A 20,851-nucleotide genomic window follows, 5' to 3' on the forward strand; every position below is an offset into this window, starting at 1 on the left:
TGTCTGGGACCAGAGTCTACGCAGACCAGTGCATCATAGCCAATCAGAGGTACAGTAGGCTTATATGCAAATATGTCATTTGCCACACAGGCCTGCCATCATTCACTTTCAACTGGACTGTGTGTTTACAGGCAGTAGTAACAGCGCAACATTAGATCATTAGAACGCATTCATCAAAAGCTACAAAATACACATGAATGGATTTCTGCAAATATGTAAATACCACGGGAGTGCTCTTACATTTGCAAACTTCACAATCCTATTGATCGAACAACCATGAAAAGGGAGTCTCTCTCCCTCAGTTGCTTATGCACATCAACAACAACAAGATCAACAACTAATGCTAGCCAGAGCGAGATGAGCTAAAATCAAACGAGGGAACAGTAGATTAAGCCTCTCAAACTAGTTTGCCGTTAAAATTGCACTGATAAACAATGGGGAATAGTGGCCTGCTCGTCCTTCTGCACCTTGCCTGCAAATGCATGCTTGTCCCAACCCACGTTTTAACAACTGAATGGGAACTTGCCTGCCTGCCCGCACATTTGATCGATGCCAAATACATTTGATTGACAACTAAGAGATATGCTAACTGTGGATAAAGTTCAGCATAGCTAGCTAGCAAAGTGATTCACATTTCTTGCTCGCTAACCAAATGAACCTGCAGCATCTCTAGCTGTAGCCAAAGAAAAACGATATGAGTGGAAAAAGTCGGTCACTCACCCACTCATCCAATGACATGTCATCCTCCCAGCAGCTAGCTAGCTAACGTTAGGCTCCGTGTTTTTAACTTGCTAAACAAATAGCTACATAAATAGATAAGGGGTGTCAAACTCAATTAGCACACGGGCCTTATTGAAAAAACACAAAGAATTAATGGACCAGCCATAGCCTATTTGTTTTTACAAAAAAATGTGCAACTGCGACCCAAACTGGCCATTGTTTTATTTGAACAAATATGGCCCTTGATAATGTCCACTTATGTACATACAGTAGGATGCATTTTAACATATTAAAACAAAAGAGATAAATCATATTTGTCCAGCCTTTGCTGCTATGCTACAGTAGCAGATATGCATAATATGCTGCGACCCAAATCAAAAATTATTTATTAACTCAAAATAAAAAACCTTTGCTATAGGTTGTTGTAACTTTGAAACTTAAAACATGTTTTTCATTTGCACTGGGAAAGGGGGATACCTAGTCAGTTGTACAACTGAATGCCTTCAACTGAAATGTGTCTTCCGCATTTAACCCAACCCCTCTGAATCAGAGAGGTGCGGGGGCTGCCTTAATCGATATCCACGTCTTCGGCGCCCGGGGAACAGTGGTTTAACTGCTTTGCTCAAGGGCAGAATGACAAACATTTAGTTTCTTGGAAGTTGTGGGAATGTACATTTTTTGGTTTCCATTGGTTCTGGGAACGAAGCCATACGTTTCCTGACCGTTAAAACAGAACTTTTTTTAAACGTTCTAAAAACAGAATTTATCAATTTTACCTTTTCTTGGAACAAATATTTTTCAGTTGCTGGGAGGTTCTGAGAATCTTTTACTATGGTTCCCTGAATGTTTTCCTGGGAGGTTTTATTAATGTTCTGATAACTGAAATTATAGGTTATTTTAAGGTATTTAAATAATGTTCTGAGAAATTTCACCGCTAGTTTAGTTTTTATTAACTGTTTTGAACTCCAAGCATAGATTTATTGTGGCACAGCGTCAGTGAGATTCAAAACGAAGATCTTCTGTTTTCTATCCATGGAATTAGTCCACTGCATCACCAGAACGGAAGTAGCATGCCATGTTATTTTTACTCATACAAAGCTGTTCAGTTTAGTCTATTCAAATTGACCTAATGTCAAAGGAAACAAGCAGTCTTTAAGAACCAGGTGTGGCCAATTAGTGGGCGCGGCCAACACACCTGAACACACAACATAGAGAGTTTTGTTGACGCTGAGAACGGAATGTATGTTTTTAAATAACATTCTTTGAATGTTACTGTTTTCTTATATTTTTTTATGGAATGTCTTCTTAATGTCCTGTGAACATGACTTTAAATAGAACCATGAGGAAACCTGTAGAAAATGTTATGCTCAAGTACTGAAATTTCCACAGAAGATCGTTGTCTCTTAACATTGTCTGAACGTTCTGAGAACATTACTTTAAATTTAACCATGAAGAAACCTGTAGGAAACTTTCATTATGTTGAAGCACTGAAATTCCCGCCTAATAAACATATGTTTCATGTTATATGCTAGTTTAGTATCCTGCACCCTTCACAGAAGTTTGTGGGAAGATTGTATGCAAAATAACCATAGAACAACCTTGCTCTCACCAAGCTCTAAGAAACATGGTTCTCAGAATGTTGTGTGTTAACTGGGGTGTGTGTGTGTGTTGTCCTCAGTGTATCAAACATAAATAATTAAGAGGGCATTATAAGCAAATCAAACCAGCAGATCCAGACCTCTCAGATTAAGTGATGCTTCCTTATTACAACACACTTGAATTATGGGGTTGTTTTCCACCTAATGACTGTAATTAGTACAGTGACTCACTACTATGGCCACACGTACGAACACACACACACACTGCCCTGGATATACTGTGAAAATCAAGACAGACACACGACAATACTCTTTAATATGTTTATTCTATTCTATTCCATTCTGGTTTTATTGTCAGGATGTTGTGCTTGTCCCTTGTCATATAGATTATTGATCATATTTATTGATGTTGTTTGCAGCTCTCATATCTGCTGGCTGCTGCACCAACACCTGTAGGAGTGTGAAGATTTGGGACAGGTGAGACATACAATACCAGTCAAAGTTTGGACACACCTACTCATTTTCTTTATTTGGACTATTTTATACATTGTAGAATAATAGTGAAGACTTCAAAACTATGAAATAACACATATGGAATCATGTAGTAACCAAAAAAGTGTTAAACAAATCAAAATATTTTTTATATTTGAGATTCTTCAAAGTAGCCACCCCTTTCCTTGATGACAGCTTTGCACACTCTTGGCATTCTCTCAACCAGCTTCACCTGGAATCCTTTTCCAACAGTCTTGAAGGACTTCACACATATGATGAGTACTTGTTGGCTGCTTTTCCTTCACTCTGCGGTCCAACTCATCCCAAACCATCTCAATTGGGTTGAGGTCGGGTGATTGTGGAGGCCAGGTCATCTGATGCATCTCCTTCTTGGTAAAATAGCCCTTACACAGCCTGGAGATGTGTTGGTCATTGTCCTGTTGAAAAACAAATTATAGTCCCACTATGCCCAAACCAGATGGAATGGCGTATTGCTGCAGAATGCTGTGGTAGCCATGCTGGTTAAGTGTGCATTCAATTCTAAATAAATCACTGTCAGTGTCACCAGCAAAGCACCCACGCATCATCACACCTCCTCCATGCTTCACGGTGGTAACCACACATGCGGAGATCATCCATTCACCTACTCTGCGTCTCACAAAGACATGGCGGTTGGAACCAAAAATCTCAAATTTGGACTCATCAGACCAAAGGACAGATTTCCACCTGTCTAATGCCCATTGCTCGTGTTTATTGGCCCAAGCAAGTCTCTTCTTATTATTGGTGTCCTTTAGTAGTGGTTTCTTTGCAGCAATTTGGCCATGAAGGCTTGATTCACACAGTGTCCTCTGAACAGTTGATGTTGAGATGTGTCTGTTACTTGAACTCTGTGAAGCATTTATTTGGGCTGCAATCTAAGGTGCAGTTAACTCTAATGAACTTTTCCTCTGCAGAAGAGGTAACTCTCGGGTCTTTCTTTCCTGTGGTGGTCCTCATGAGAGCCAGTTTCATCATAACGCCTGATGGTTTTTGCGACTCCACTTGAAGAAACTTTCAAAGTGCATCCAGATTGACTGACCTTCATGTCTTAAAGTAATGATGGACTGTTACGGTTTTCTTCGGGTGAAGTAGAGTCGGACCAAAATGCGGCGTGGCTATTGCGATCCATGTTTAATGAAACAAAATAAACACGAATCAAATACAAAACAATAAACGTAACACGAAAACCAAAACAGCCTAATACTGGTGCAAAGTAACACAGATAGGAACAAGGACAATCACCCACAAACACACAGTGAAACCCAGGCTACCTAAATATGGTTCCCAATCAGAGACAATGACTAACACCTGCCTCTGATTGAGAACCATATCAGGCCGAACATAGAAATAGACAAACCAGACACACAACATAGAATGCCCACCCAGCTCACGTCCTGACCAACACTAAAACAAGGAAAACACACACGAACGATGGTCAGAACGTGACAGTACCCCCCCTCCAAGGTGCGGACTCCGGACGCACAACCTAAACCTATAGGGGAGGGTGTGGGTGGGCGGTGGCGGCTCTGGCGCTGGACGTGGACCCCACTCCATAATAGTCTTAGTCCACCTCCTTAGCGTCCCTAGATAGGCGACCCTCGCCGCCGACCCTGGCCTAGTAGTCCTCACCAAGGGCCCCACTGGACTGAGGGGCAGCTCAGGACTGAGGTAGCTCGGGACTGAGGGGTAGCTCGGGACTGAGGGGTAGCTCGGGACTGAGGGGTAGCTCGGGACTGAGGGGAAGCTCGGGACTGAGGGGAAGCTCGGGACTGAGGGGAAGCTCGGGACTGAGGGGAAGCTTGGGACTGAGAGGAAGCTCGGGACTGAGAGGAAGCTCGGGACTGAGAGGAAGCTCAGCACTGAGAGGAAGCCCAGGCAGGTAGTTGGCTCTGGCAGATCCCGGCTGGCTGGCAGTTCTGGCAGATCCTGGCTGACTGGCAGTTCTGGCAGATCCCGGCTGACTGGCGGCCCTGGCTGCTCCATGCTGACTGGCGGCCCTGGCTGCTCCATGCTGACTGGCGGCCCTGGCTGCTCCATGCTGACTGGTGGCTCTGGCTGCTCCATGCTGACTGGCGGCCCTGGCTGCTCCATGCTGACTGGTGGCCCTGGCTGCTCCATGCTGACTGGCGGCTCTGGCTGCTCCATGCTGACTGGCGGCTCTGGCTGCTCCATATAGACTGGCAGCTCTGGCGGCTCCTTGCAGACTGGCAGCTCTGGCAACATCCTGCAGACTGGCAGCTCTGGCGGCTCCTTGCAGACTGGCAGCTCCTTGCAGACTGGCAGCTCCTTGCAGACTAGCAGCTCCTTGCAGACTAGCAGCTCCTTGCAGACTAGCAGCTCCTTGCAGACTAGTAGCTCCTTGCAGACTGGCAGCTCCATGCAGACTGGCAGCTCCTTGCAGACTGGCAGCTCCATGCAGACTGGCAGCTCCTTGCAGACTGGCAGCTCTATGCAGACTGGAGACTCCGGCAGCGCTGTAGAGACGGAAGGCTCTGGCAGCGCTAAACAGGCGGGAGACTCCGGCAGCGCTGGAGAGGCGGAAGGCTCTGGCAGTGCTAGATAGGCGGGAGACTCCGGCAGCGCTGGAGAGGAGGAAGGCTCTGACAGCGCTGGACAGGCGAGGCGCACTGTAGGCCTGATGCGTGGTGCTGGCACTGGTGGTACTGGGCCGAGAACACGCACAGGAAGCCTGGTGCGGGGAGCTGCCACCGGAGGGCTGATGCGTGGAGGTGGTACTGGATAGACCGGACCGTGCAGGCGCACTGGATCTCTTGAGCACCGAGCCTGCCCACAACCTTACCTGGTTGAATGCTCTCGGTCGCCCTGCCAGTGCGGCAAGGTGGAATAGCCCGCACTGGGCTATGCAGGCGAACCGGAGACACCGAGCGCAAGGCTGGTGCCATGTAAGCCGGCCCAAGCAGACGCACTGGAGACCAGATGCGTAGAGCCGGCTTCATGGCACTTGACTCGATGCTCACTCTAGCCCGGCCGATACGCGGAGCTGGAATGTACCGCACCGGGCTATGCATCCGCACTGGAGACACCGTGCGCACCACAGCATAACACGGTGCCTGCCCGGTCTCTCTAGCCCCCCGGTAAGCACAGGAAGTTTGCCCAGGTCTCCTACCTGGCGTAGCCATACTCCCTGTGAGCCCCCCCCCCCCCCAATACATTTTTGGGGCTGACTCTCAGGCTTCCGTCCGCGCCGCCGTGCTTGCTTCGCCAACTCCATTCTCCGATAACCTTCCGCGCACTGCTCCATCGAATCCCAGGCGGGCTCCGGCACTCTCCCTGGGTCGACCGCCCACCTGTCTATCTCCTCCCAAGTCGTATACTCCAAACTTTTGCTGTCCAAAACGTCCTCCCATATCCATTCCTCTTTTCGCTGCTGTTGCCCGTTACCACGCCGCTTGGTCCTGTTGTGATGGGTGATTCTGTTACGGTTTTCTTCGGGTGAAGTAGAGTCGGACCAAAATGCGGCGTGGCTATTGCGTTCCATGTTTAATGAAACAAAATAAACACGAATCAAATACAAAACAATAAACGTAACACGAAAACCAAAACAGCCTAATACTGGTGCAAAGTAACACAGATAGGAACAAGGACAATCACCCACAAACACATATGGCCATAAGGCTACCTAAATATGGTTCCCAATCAGAGACAATGACTAACACCTGCCTCTGATTGAGAACCATATCAGGCCGAACATAGAAATAGACAAACCAGACACACAACATAGAATGCCCACCCAGCTCACGTCCTGACCAACACTAAAACAAGGAAAACACACACGAACGATGGTCAGAACGTGACATGGACTGCCGTTTCTCTTTGCTTATTTGAGTTGTTCTTGCCATTATATGAACCAGGTCTTTTACAAAATAGGGCTATCTTCTGTATACCAACCCTACCTTGTCACAACCCAACTGATTGGCTCAAACACATTCAGGAAAGAAATGAACTTTTAACAACTTTTAACAAGACACACCTGTTAATTGAAATGCATTCCAGGAGACTAGCTGGTTGAGAGAATGCCAAGAGTGTGCAAAGCTGTCATCAAGGCAAATGGTGGCTACTTTGAAGAATCTAAAATATATTTTGATTTGTTTAACACTTTTTTGGTTACTACATTATTCCATGTGTGTTATTTCATATTTTTGATGCCTTTACTATGTAGAAAATGTAGAAAATAGTACAAAATTAAGAAAAACCCTAGAAACGTAAGTAAAAAAATAACATATATTTACAATATCCGGATATCTGACAGAAATTTCTATTCCAATAGTGAAATGATTTAAAAACCCCATCCCTAACGCGCGCACACACACACACACACACACACACACACACACACACACACACACACACACACACAGCAACTTGCACGAAACATGCATATACACAGTAATAGTAATACGCATTTTCCCCTCTTGTCTTTCAGCTTTGATGCCTCCTGACCCCGACAAGCCTCCATAATACATGCTGCAGTGACCAGAGCCCCTAAAGAGAGAGAGAGGGGGAGAGACAGAGAAACACTAGAGAGAGAGGTGCAGTAGAGAAAGAGAAAAAAAGAGAGAAAGCCAAAATAAAGATTGAAAGACAGAGTCTTGATGAGGGCAACTCCCACTTCAGCCATGCTCTTTCTTAATGTCAGATAGAGGAAACACGGTAGTGTGATTGCCAAATGAATATTACTGTCAGTGAATTTTCTCTCTGTTGCCAACAAAATAGTCCTACCTCCTTTGTAAAAAAGCCTATGAAACAGAAAGGAACAAGACTTGTAGGCCATAGGCCCTTTACAGACCAACACATGCTCTCCATAATGCATTACAGTACTGTGTTCCCCTTTCAGCTTTGTGTGAAGTTCCAACCAGTGTTACAGTACAGTACATAAACCTTGTGTCAAAGTTCAACTGAGAAGATTGCATTATATTGGCCCCTTATTATACATCTACAAATGTAAACACCAGCTAATATGACAATGGTTGTGGTGAGAACCTAACAAAATCCTAATCTCAATTCATGTGATTTGTGAGGGGTCACTTACACACACACACACACACACATTATTACTAACAGACTGTACTGTGTAACCTCTAATCCCTGTGACTTTTAGATTTTTGGTGACAGAACTAAGATAAGTCAAAAGTAGTGTATATCTGCTTAGTTTTCTATATATAACAATTATAGTATTATTTTTGACCTACTGGTCTTATAATATCTATAAATATCATATCAAGAGATGTATGTCTAATATAATAAAGTGTCTTTATGTAAAATACCTAATCCAGAGAGACTTGTCTTCTGTTTGGCCCCACACACACACACCATACACTGACGATAGGTGTGTTTGTGTTTAGGAGTGCATGGATTCATGTTAAGGTGGAAGAAAATGACTATTTCACCCCAGCAGAAGGAGCGGCAACAGGTATTCAGCAATTATGAGCTTAACTCGTCGATCCAGGCACAACACAGCAGATAGAAGCTCACGATGATCAAGCTCACCATTCCGCTTGACCGAAGAGACCTCCATGATATTCACAGGCTTATCTGATCAATATCTCTCTATGGTCAGCTTGTGTGTGTGTGTTTTCGTAACAGTATATTATACAGTAAACATAGATTTTCCTCTGGGTTGCTGCCATGGGAAATGGTCTAACATTATTTATTTACTCAAATGGCATCCGATCAAAGCAATTCTAATGAGAACCACCCTCGAACACACACTCGCAGCTAGAAACACATCTCTACACTTTCCCAACCAACATACATACACGCGCAAAGGAAGCATACACACTAAGGAAATCACACAAGGGAAAATGTTTTATTTTCATTGTACACAATTATCTTACAAAAACACACCTGTGTGTGGGGTAGGCGAGGGGAGTGGTGTGCTGATTAACATTAAGTCTGTCAGCGGGGCGGAACTGGAAACCTACTCCTGTGATTGTCTCAGTTCCCACTGCAATGCACCAGTAGTGGGTCCTACTAGGGTTGCCCTCACTACTGCCTGCAAGCTGTGTCTCTGTGTCAGCCTACCTGACTACTTAACACACTGTCTGTCTATCTGCCTGTACTTACTTTGACATGTAATGTCAATGTAGGCTGAGAGGGCTGAAGAGGATGGCATAGATTTCATAACTGCAGTATTGTTCAAATAAAATAACACAATTTGTAGGAACTGGGATTGTCTAATTAGCAACATGCCTTCGCTAGCACTTTGATACCTGGTGTGTGTGTGACTTTCTGTGTGTGTCTGTTTCTGCACATGTGTGTGTGTTTGTGTGTGTGTGTGTCTGCATGCATGGAGATCCCTGGGGATTTCTCATTATAGAAGAACTGCGTTGTTTTTTCATGTCCTAAACATCCTACATTTGATCCAGGATAACAGTCGCACACTAATGTCAGAGCCTAGGGATTTGGGAATCACATGGCAAAGTCCTGGATTTGCAATGGATTGTTCCCCTTCATTGTTATTCCCTGTTCCCTGTAGGGAACTGTCTGTGTATAAATCAGTAGTTCTCACTAGGGATTGAGTAAAGCAGCTTTTCCTTTGCCTCTATTTTCTCTCTCCGTCAGTTATGTGACTCACTACACCTGGAAGTCTACCTGGGGTGCGTTCAACGTTTGCTACATTGTGTGGCTGTTTGTACTGAAACCACATTTTCCCAAAACGGTCTTCAACAGCATTTGAGGTATGTTTTCTCCAGTTTGGTGGATGTAGCAATGTGCGGCCTGATCAATATGCTTGTGACCATTTGAAATCGCCAAACACACCATATATAATCACCATCTGGGCCACCATTGTCACATTGACCACGTTTACATGCACACCAATATCCCGTTATTATTCGGGATACTCAAGGATTCTGTTTTTGAGTTGATGCATATAAACATCATATCCTGTTTACAATCATCTGAAAAAGTGTATATCCCGGTTATGAGAAACCCGTATAAGATGCCTGGGATATGCTGATCTTAGACCTGATACTGTGCCTTGTAAACATCTTACCCTGTTTACTGTTGTTTTTTGCGGTCTCCGCAAGTTCAATTTTACATATCATGGGTGTGGTGTGATGATGTCATCTGATTGTCAAACAAATCACTTCAAAAAGTAGGCTACCTGCGCAGTTCCAACCACCATAGTAATTTCATAATAATTGATTTAGCTGATACTCCGTACTGGACCGTATAGCCTACTGGCCACATTATCATTTGATAGGCCATTTGTTAGTCAAATATAGGTATATTGAACAAAAATATAAATGCAACATGCAACAATTTCAAAGATTTTACTGAGTTACAGTTCAAATAAGGACATCAGCCAATGGAAATAAATTCATTAGGCCCTAATCTATGAATTTCACATGACTGGGAATACAGATATGCATCTGTTGGTCACAGATACTGCACCTTAAGAAAATGGGCGTGACAATGGGCCTCAGGATCTCTACACGGTATCTCTGTGCATTAAAATTGCCATCGATAAAATGCAATTGTGTTCGTTGTTTGTAGCTTATGCTTGCCCATTACATAACCCCACCACCATGGGGCACTCTGTTCACAACGTTGACATCAGCAAACCGCTGGACGTACTGCCAAATTCCCTAAAACAACATTGAAAGTGTCTTAATTTAACATTAAATTATCTGGCAACAGCTCTGGTGAACATTCCTATAGTCAGCATGCCAATTGCACACTCCCTCAAAACTTGAGACATCTGTGGCATTGTGTTGTGTGACAAAACTGCACATTTTAGAGTGGCCGTTTGTCCACGGCACAAGGTGCACTTGTGTAATGATCATGCTGTTTAATCAGCTTCTTGATATGCCACACCTGTCAGGTGGATGGATTATCTTGGCAAAGGAGAAATGCTCACTAACAGGGATGTAAAATGTTTTTTTTGGGGGGGTGGGGTCTTTTAAATCAGCTCGTGATGAGACCAACACTTTACATGTTGCGTTGATATTTTTCTCTTCTGTCATAAAATGTTGCCCCAGAAGACTAAATAAAGTAGTGCTCACCAGAATAATGTCTTACATTTACAGAATGAAAGCAGTTAACACTGGTAAAGTTTAGGGACCGGGGAGAAAACGCAATAACTCCAAAACAGTGGGAAGATTGGTCCTTTGCAAAATGTCCAAGTGTCATCAGCTTGACCGGTTTTAAGGAAATGAAAGGCGAGAAAACTATGAAACATGCTTTCTGATAAGACTTTAGTTTATCTTGGGTGCATAGCTGCAACCTACTCTCAGAATATTTTATATTATTCTGTATGTAAATCTGAGATGCTCCATTTAGTATCATAAGTTACTTTTAGTATGGTATGTATTAATTTGTGGATGTACATCATCCATTTCATATGATGTTACGGAATTTGCGAAAGTACAACATGTGGCGAACTTGCTTAATTTATGATATATTACAAATACAGTACCAGTCAATGGTTTTCAGTGTTTTTCTTTATTATTACTTTTGTCTACATTGTAGAATAATTATCAAGACACAAGGAGAGACCCAAATGCAGACACAGGAGGAGATGGTTGGAGTCTTACAATGTTTATTAATCCAAAGGGGTAGGCAAGAGAATGGTCATGGACAGGCAAAAAGGTAAAAACCAGATCAGAGTCCTGGAGGTACAAAGTGACAGACAGGCTCGTGGTCAAGGCAGGCAGAATGGTCAGGCAGGTGGGTACAAAGTCCAGAAACAGGCAAGGGTCAAAACTGGAAGGACTAGAAAAAGGAGAATGCAAAATGCAAGAGAATGGGAAAAACGCTGGTTGACTTGGAAACATACAAGACAAACTGGCACAGAGAGACAGGAAACACAGGGATAAATACACTGGGGAAAATAAGCGACACCTGGAGGGGGTGTAGACAATCACATGGACAGGTGAAACAGATCAGGGCAAGACAATAACAGTGAAGATGTCAAAACTATGAAATAACACATATGGAATCATATAGTAAGCAAAAAAGTGTTCTTTGTACACAAGTACCATCAATGGTCTCATTCATTAATTTATTTTATGAAACATTACAGATGGCTTCTACTGCAATTCATTTGGTTAATTTTGCAGCTTTGGGGTTGGTTGGTTGAATAATCATGGTAATATTTAGTTTAGGGCTCTTCAAAAATCAGAATACCATTTAAAAACATTTCAAATATATAATATTTTATATGTATATAGTACAGTCAAAAGTTTGGACAAACCTACTCATTCCAGGGTTTTTCTTTATTTGGACTATTTTCTACATTGTAGAATAATAGTGAAGACATCAACACTATGAAATAACACATGGAATCATGTAGTAACCAAAAAAGTGTTAAACAAATCAAAATATATTTTATATTTGAGATTGTTCAAAGTAGCCACCCTTTGCCTTGATGACAGCTTTGCACACTCTTGACATTCTCTCAACCAGCTTCATGAGTTAGTCACCTGGAATGCATTTCAATTAACATGTGTGCCTTGTTGAAAGTTAATTTTTGGAATTTATTTTCTTCTTAATGCGTTTGAGTCAATCAGTTGTGTTGTGACAAGGTAGGGTTGGTATACAGAAGATAGCCCTATTTGGTAAAAGACCTGGTTCATATTATGTCAAGAACAGCTCAAATAAGCAAAGATAAATGACAGTCCATCATTACTTTAAGACATAAAGGTCAGTCAATTTCAAGAACTTTGAAAGTGCAGTCGCAAGAACCATCAAGCGCTATGATGAAACTGGCGCTCATAAGGACCGTCATAGGAAAGGAAGACCCAGAGTTCTCTGCTGCAGAGGATAAGTTCATTAGAGTTAACTGCACCTCAGATTGCAGCCAAAATAAATGCTTCACAGAGTTCAAGTAACAGACACATCTGAACATCAACTGTGAGTAGGAGAACGGTTTATCTGCGCATGTGTGGTTTCTACCGTGAAGCATGGAGGAGGAGGTGTGATGGTGTGGGGGTGCTTTGCTGGTGACACTGTCTGTGATTTATTTAGGATTCAAAGCACACTTAACCAGCAAGGCTACCAGAGCATTCTGCAGTGATACGGCATCCCATCTGGTTTGGGATTAGTGGGACTATCATTTGTTTTTCAACAGGACACTGACCCAACATACCTCCAGGCTGTGTAAGGGCTATTTGACCAATAAGGAGTGATGGAGTGCTTCATCAGATGACCTAGCCTCCACAATCACCCGACCTCAACCCAATTGAGATGGTTTGGGATAAGTTGGCCGCAGAGTGAAGGAAAAGCAGCCAACAAGTGCTCGGCATTTGTGGGAACTCCTTCAAGACTCTTGGAAAAGTTCCAGGTGAAGCTTCTTGAGAGAATGCCAGAATGCCAAGAGTGCGCAAAGCTGTCATCAAGGCAAAGTGTGGTTACTTTTCAGAATCTCAAATATGTTTTTGATTTGTTTGGTTACTACATGATTCTACATTGTATTATTTCTACAGTGTAGAAAATAGTACAAATAAAGAAAAACCCTTGAATTAGTTTTATTGTGTCCAAACTATTGACTGGTACTGTATGTAAAATGTATCACATTTTATGAATTCTAATTTGTTGTGGCTAACGTTAGCTTGGTGACTAGGTGGCTAATGTTGTTTAGCTGGCTAAAGTTAGCTAGGCTAGGGGTTGGGGGGTTAGGGTTAAGGTTAGGAGTTAGCCTAAAGGGTTAAGGTTAGTTGAAGTGTTAGCTGAAGGCTTAAGGTTAGGTGAAGGGTTAGCTAAAAGGGTTATGGTTAGGGGAAGGGTTAGCTAACATGCTAAGTAGTTGCGAAGTAGCTAAAAAGTAGTAAATAGTTGAAAAGTTGCTATTCATCTAAAATGCTAAAGTTGTCCATCATATTATACACCCACCCATCCACCCTGAATAACCAACCTCCTTTTGTTTTTGCCTGAAGTAACTGTTTGTCTTATGTGACCATACCAAATGTAACATATTAAATGGAGCGTCTCGAATTTACGTACATAATAATAATATGAAATGCTCTGAGACCAGGTTGCTCTGTTACACCCTCCTTATGTTTTTGCCTTACATAACCTTCTGTCTTATGTAACCATACCAAACCTAACAAATAATACTATATAATTTGAGTGTCCCGGATTTACATTTACTATATTACGTCTAGTCTATGAGACCAGGCTGATATTTTATGTGGTTGAAATACTGTCTGCTTGCATAACAGTGTGAAAGATAACACATTACACGCACATTTGCATTTTCTCAAGAGATGCTGAAAGAAAGAAATAATATTTCTCCACTTCTGTACCCGAGACAAAATAAACATTTGTTATATACCTTTACTGCAAGAAATGCATAATTCTGCAGTAGTTAATATTGTATTAAGCTACATGTGAGCAGTTATAGGCCTACGGTCGGTGTCCATATTTCAATTAATATTCCATTTAACCCATATATTCACTTTAATTAGGAATATTCTGTTTTTTTCATGTATATGGGGATACTTGTTAGCGGGATATCAAAGGTGCATGTAAACGTTTTATCCCAAATAAGACCTTCAACGGGTCTTATGAGCTACTATCCAGAATGCTGTGCGCATGTAAACGTGGTCAATGTCTTCAACTGGTTGTTCAGTACAGTACCGTTTCGACACACTGTTGAGTCATACTGACCTAGAAGTCTGAGAGGAGATACTTACACAAATGTATTGCAAGACCCAAGGGCATACGCAGTATACATTGTATTGTGTTTGACCCCTTACAGTAGTTATCTAAATGCAATTTGATCAAAGGGATTCTGGGTTATATTTGATACATTACCACCATCTAAATATTTGCTTGTAAACTTGAAAGCAGGTAAATACTTGATGAAATCCAGACTTGTGAAATAATCACAAATGTGCATACACCCACAAACACACTCCTCTTTCTGTTGCGTTGTTTTGTAGCATGTTGCCCATGTTGAATCCAACCGTGTCCCCACCCCCCACACACTTACATAACGCTGCCCAACCATGGGCGACATGACTTCATCACCATGGCAACAGACCTAAATGCTCAGACACTATTATGATTATCTGGGTTTCCACAGTTTTACACTCTGTGTCTCAATGACCGTGCCTGTCTGACTCAGCGACCAGTCATTTTCAAGATGCTATTGTAATGACCTGGCTAGATCATAAAGGAACAATTGTCCAGACAGAGGATTAAGTTTACGAATTTACGGTTTATTAACCCAACTTCACACAGGCTACTGTTTGGCCATAGCCCATGCCAAATAAATGAAGGATACCCAATAAAACAACCGTGACTTTCTCTTGTGAAGGCCAGATGTAAGAGAGAGAACCATGGCTATACCTGGACTTAACCTGTGGCAGCCACCCGCTCCAGCATACGCCGTAGCACCCCCAGGGCTGACTGGAAGGAGCTGCCATGGGCCAGGATGTCATCGAGGTATACCAGACACTGCTGTCGGGGGACGCCACCCAGCACCCTGTCCATCAAACGCTCAAAAATAGCTGGAGCGTTGCACAGGTCGAAGCACAGGACCTTGAACTGCCAGTGTCCTCTGTTAGTGGAGAATGCAGGTTTGGCTCTGGCCTCTGGGGAGAGGGGCACATGCCAGTAGCCACTGCGGAGGTCTAGTGAGGAGAACCAGGAGGACCACCTAACCAGGTCCAGTGACTCATCAATACGTGGTATGGGGTATGAGTCCGTCCTAGTTACCTCATTCAGCTGCCTGTAGTCCTCACAGAACCTCAGCTTGCCCCCCTTCTTAGGAACCATGATGACTGGCGCCACCCAGGGGCTGTCTGAGGGCTCGATGAAGTCTGCCCACTGCATCTCCAACACAGCCTTGTCTGCCGCCTCCTGGCGTGCCAGCGGGATATGGACGCATCTTGATGTGCCGAGCATCACCTGTGTCGATCTCATGCTGCACCAGATGAGTCTGACCCACCTCTTCCTCAGTCAGTGCAAAGCTGTCTCTGAATTCAAACAGCAAATGCCACAACCGTTCCTGCTACTCGGGGTCAAGACCAACACAGTTCCTTCCCCATATCTCCCTCAAAGCAGACCGTGTCCTCTCTTCTCCCATCTGGGGTAGCTGGACTGGGGGGGGGGGGGGGGGGTGTGGCCTGGGCTCACGGAGGGATGTGTTGTGGAGGTAGCTGGGGGAATGTAACACACAGCCGTAGGTAGCAGAGGGGCTGGGGAAAAGTCACAAAGATGTGGGGGGCATGAGTCTCTGCTGCTTTAACTGTTGGAGTAAAGGGTTTGTCGGATTGAGTGAATGCGACATTGGGGGGGGGGGGGCATGGTGACTGCCGGCCCTCCCTGGAAGCTCAGTGTGCCCCCATTTAGGTCTAACTGGTAGCCTGTGCTTCTAAGAAAGTCCAACCCCAGGATACAAGGGTCCTGCACAGGCGCCACCCACACAGGATTACTCACAGACCTGCCCCCTACTGTCAGTGTCATTATTCCCTTCCCTTTCATGGGTGCCAGCTCACCTGTGACTGTGCAGAGCTGCACAGTTGTGGACTCAAACTGTGTCCAACCTGGCACAATATCCGGCCTCACCAGGGTTACTGTGGACCCAGTGTCCACCAGGGCAGAGCAGTGCACCCCTTCCACAGTGACAGGGACAAGACAAAAGTCCCCAACACAGGTCCGGCCCAACACAGCAACAGGCTCCATCAGCTTGCCCTCGTCTGCTTCTGGGGGAAGTGGAGCCTTGCTTCCCCATCTGTGCCGGTGGGCTCCTCCTGAAGATGATGGTGGTTGGGAAAGAGAGCCAGGGGTCCGCACTCCCAGGTCCATACGGACCCCGAGCCGTTTCCCTGAGCTCTGGGGGACATGGGGCAATCCCAGTGCAGATGGCCTAGCTGGCCACACCCCCAGCAGACCCTGGGACCAGGGCGCCTGTAGCGACACAGCACGAATGAGTTCAGTCATTTCAGCCACCCATGCAGGTTTTTCCAGCTCTGGGCTGCTCTGCCCCCCAGCCCACACAGAGGGTCTGTCTCCCTGCACACTCACCAAAGCCCAAGCTTAAGCCTCAGCCCACACCAGCTCCCTCTCCAAAGCCATCTCCTAGGCTATCTGCAATGACTCAGGATGATCCAGGATCTGTATGCGCAGCTCCGTAGGAGAAAGCGCCTGGATGAACTGGTCCCGTGCTAGCTCGTTCTGCACGGAGCGAGGCATGTGAGCATATGCCCGCCGAGAGAGGCTGTCAATGTCATTAGCTAGCACCTGTAGTGGCTCTCCAGGCTGCCTGCGTCTATTACTCAGTTCAGAGGGCAGCAGCCCGGGCTGTACACACTGTCCAAAGCGCCTCCTCAGCGCTCCCGCTAAAGCCTCATAATCACATCTGTCCTCGGGGCTAATTCATATCAAACAGGCCAGAGCATCATCCGTGAGGCACAAAGCCAACTGCAGTGCCCTATCTTCATCCGACCACTCCCCAAAATGAGCTAACAGTTCAAACTGAGCATGAAAAGCTTCCCAATCCGCCTTACCGGAATACTTCTGGATCTTAACAGATACAGACGCAATCGGGACCTGGGCGCTGCCATGTTTGTTTACACCCTGAGCCCAAGATTCTTCATACCAACATTACACCTTCGGTCCGCCCACCAGAATCCGTGCGAAGCACAGTCGACGAAGCACACATGCCCGCTTCAGCCTCAATCATTCTAGCGTTCTCCCTCAAGCGGCCTCTGTGCTCCATCACCCTGGCGATCTCCTCCAGATCCGCCAGATCCTCCAACACGCACCTCCTTGGCCATAATCGTCCCCTACCTCCACTTCCGGATTCCCTCTAAGCATTTTCAACCCCCGTTCTCACATACGTTAGCTAGCCACGAAGTCAGCTAGCTAGCTGGCTAAGTTTTATCAATGTTTCTACTTCTGACACCATTGTAAGGACCTGGCTAGATCATAAAGGAACAATTGTACAGACAGAGTATTGAGTTTACAAATTTATGGTTGATTAACCCAAATTCACACAGGCTACTGTTTGGCCGTAGCCCACGCCAAATGAAGGATACCCAATAAAACAACTGTGACCTTCTCTTGTGAAGGCCAGACGTAAGAGAGAGAACAATGGCTAAACCTGGACTTAACTTCCAATGCTCCATCTCTAAGCTAATGACCCCGGGACTAAACACAACTGGATCCTGGACTTCCTGACGGCCGCCCCCAGGTGGTAAGTGTAGGTAACAATACTTCCGCCACTCTGATCCTCAACACAGGGGTTCCTCAGGGGTGCGTGCTCAATCCCCTCCTGTACTCCGTGTTCGCTCATGACTGCATGGCCAGGCGTGACTCCAACACCATCATCAAGTTTGCCGATGACATAACAGTGGTAGGCCTGATCACCAACAACGATGAGACCATGACCATGTGGTGCAAGGACAACAACCTCTCCCTCAACGCGATCAAGACAAAGGAGATGATTGTGGACTGTTCTATCTGCTGCTACTCTCTCTTTATAATCTATGCATAGTCACTTTAACTCTACCTACATGTACATATTACCTCAATTACCTCGACTAACCGGTGCTCCCGCACATTGATTCTGTACCTGTACCCCCTGTATATAGCCTCGTTATTTTACTGCTGCTTTTTAATTATTTGTTACTTTTATTGTCTATTTTCTATTTTTTACTGTATTATTTTTCTTATTATTTTTCTTATAACTTCTTAAAGCATTGTTGGTTAATTAAGGGTAAGTAAGCATTTTACTGTTGTATTCGACGCATGTGACAAATAACATTTTATTTGATTTAATCTGGATGCTTATAATAAATCCCACTACAATCTCTGACGAGCCATCAAAAAGTAAAAACGTCAATACAGGACTAAGACGGAATTCTTCAGCTCTGATGCTCATCGGATGTGGCAGGGGCTGCAAACTGTCACGGATTACAAATGGAAACTCAGCCGCGAGCTGCCCAGTGAAGGGAGCCTACCAGACAAGCTAAATTAATTTCATGCTTGCTTCGAGGCAAGCAACACTTAATTAATTAATTAATTTCACCTTTCTTTGAACCTTGCATGAGAGTACCAGCTGTTCTGGACGACTCTGATCTCGCTCTCCGTAACCTTTAAACAGGTTAACATTCACAAGGCCAGACGGATTACCAGGATGCGTACTTAGAGCAGTTGCCGACCAGCTGGAGAGTGTCTTCACTGACATTTTCAACCTCTACCTGACCGGTAATACAGTGCCTTGCGAAAGTATTCGGCCCCCTTGAACTTTGCGACCTTTTGCCACATTTCAGGCTTCAAACATAAAGATATAAAACTGTATTTTTTTGTGAAGAATCAACAACAAGTGGGACACAATCATGAAGTGGAACGACATTTATTGGATATTTCAAACTTTTTTAACAAATCAAAAACTGAAAAATTGGGCGTGCAAAATTATTCAGCCCCCTTAAGTTAATACTTTGTAGCGCCACCTTTTGCTGCGATTACAGCTGTAAGTCGCTTGGGGTATGTTTCTATCAGTTTTGCACATCGAGATAATTTTTTCCCATTCCTCCTTGCAAAACAGCTCGAGCTCAGTGAGGTTGGATGGAGAGCATTTGTGAACAGCAGTTTTCAGTTCTTTCCACAGATTCTCGATTGGATTCAGGTCTGGACTTTGACTTGGCCATTCTAACACCTGGATATGTTTATTTTTGAACCATTCCATTGTAGATTTTGCTTTATGTTTTGGATCATTGTCTTGTTGGAAGACATATCTCCGTCCTAGTCTCAGGTCTTTTGCAGACTCCATCAGGTTTTCTTCCAGAATGGTCCTGTATTTGGCTCCATCCATCTTCCCATCAATTTTAACCATCTTCCCTGTCCCTGCTGAAGAAAAGCAGGCCCAAACCATGATGCTGCCACCACCATGTTTGACAGTGAGGATGGTGTGTTCAGGGTGATGAGCTGTGTTGCTTTTACGCCAAACATAACGTTTTGCATTGTTGCCAAAAAGTTCAATTTTGGTTTCATCTGACCAGAGCACCTTCTTCCACATGTTTGGTGTGTCTCCCAGGTGGCTTGTGGCAAACTTTAAACGACACTTTTTATGGATATCTTTAAGAAATGGCTTTCTTCTTGCCACTCTTCCATAAAGGCCAGATTTGTGCAAAATACAACTGATTGTTGTCCTATGGACAGAGTCTCCCACCTCAGCTGTAGATCTCTGCAGTTCATCCAGAGTGATCATGGGCCTCTTGGCTGCATCTCTGATCAGTCTTCTCCTTGTATGAGCTGAAAGTTTAGAGGGACGGCCAGGTCTTGGTAGATTTGCAGTGGTCTGATACTCCTTCCATTTCAATATTATCGCTTGCACAGTGCTCCTTGGGATGTTTAAAGCTTGGGAAATCATTTTGTATCCAAATCCGGCTTTAAACTTCTTCACAACAGTATCTCGGACCTGCCTGGTGTGTTCCTTGTTCTTCATGATGCTCTCTGCGCTTTTAACGGACCTCTGAGACTATCACAGTGCAGGTGCATTTATACGGAGACTTGATTACACACAGGTGGATTGTATTTATCATCATTAGTCATTTAGGTCAACATTGGATCATTCAGAGATCCTCACTGAACTTCTGGAGAGAGTTTGCTGCACTGAAAGTAAAGGGGCTGAATAATTTTGCACGCCCAATTTTTCAGTTTTTGATTTGTTAAAAAAGTTTGAAATATCCAATAAATGTCGTTCCACTTCATGATTGTGTCCCACTTGTTGTTGATTCTTCACAAAAAAATACAGTTTTATATCTTTATGTTTGAAGCCTGAAATGTGGCAAAAGGTCGCAAAGTTCAAGGGGGCCGAATACTTGCGCAAGGCACTGTACCTACATGTTTCAAGCAGACCACCATAGTCCCTGTGCCCAAGAATGCCAAGGCAAATGACTATCACCCCATAGCACAAACATCTGTAGTCATAAAATGCTTTGAAAGGCTGATCATGCCTCACATCAACTGAATCCTGGTGTTCCTGACCGGCTGCCCCCAGGTGGTGAGGGTAAGCAACAAAACAATCA

The 20,851-nt window shown here is 44.3% G+C and overlaps 1 protein-coding gene and 1 long non-coding RNA gene across 2 annotated transcripts in view; both read left to right on the top strand.

The window, feature by feature from the left end:
• The window catches only part of ccdc85a (coiled-coil domain containing 85A), a 37,585-nt gene extending 29,447 nt beyond the window's left edge, over window positions 1–8,138 (top strand). The window contains exons 3-4 of the mRNA XM_021610738.3: window positions 2,738–2,795; window positions 7,294–8,138. Of these exons, the coding sequence (XP_021466413.3) occupies window positions 2,738–2,795; window positions 7,294–7,309 (74 nt within the window). The 3' untranslated portion in view covers window positions 7,310–8,138. The remainder of the gene's footprint in view (window positions 1–2,737; window positions 2,796–7,293) is intronic.
• The window catches only part of LOC149985636 (uncharacterized), a 240,540-nt gene that overhangs the window by 149,125 nt on the left and 70,564 nt on the right, over window positions 1–20,851 (top strand). The window lies entirely within an intron of this gene.

This window comes from Oncorhynchus mykiss, chromosome 1 (genome assembly GCF_057628025.1).
Source record: "Oncorhynchus mykiss isolate SJ-2025 chromosome 1, ASM5762802v1, whole genome shotgun sequence".
NCBI lineage: Eukaryota > Metazoa > Chordata > Actinopteri > Salmoniformes > Salmonidae > Oncorhynchus > Oncorhynchus mykiss.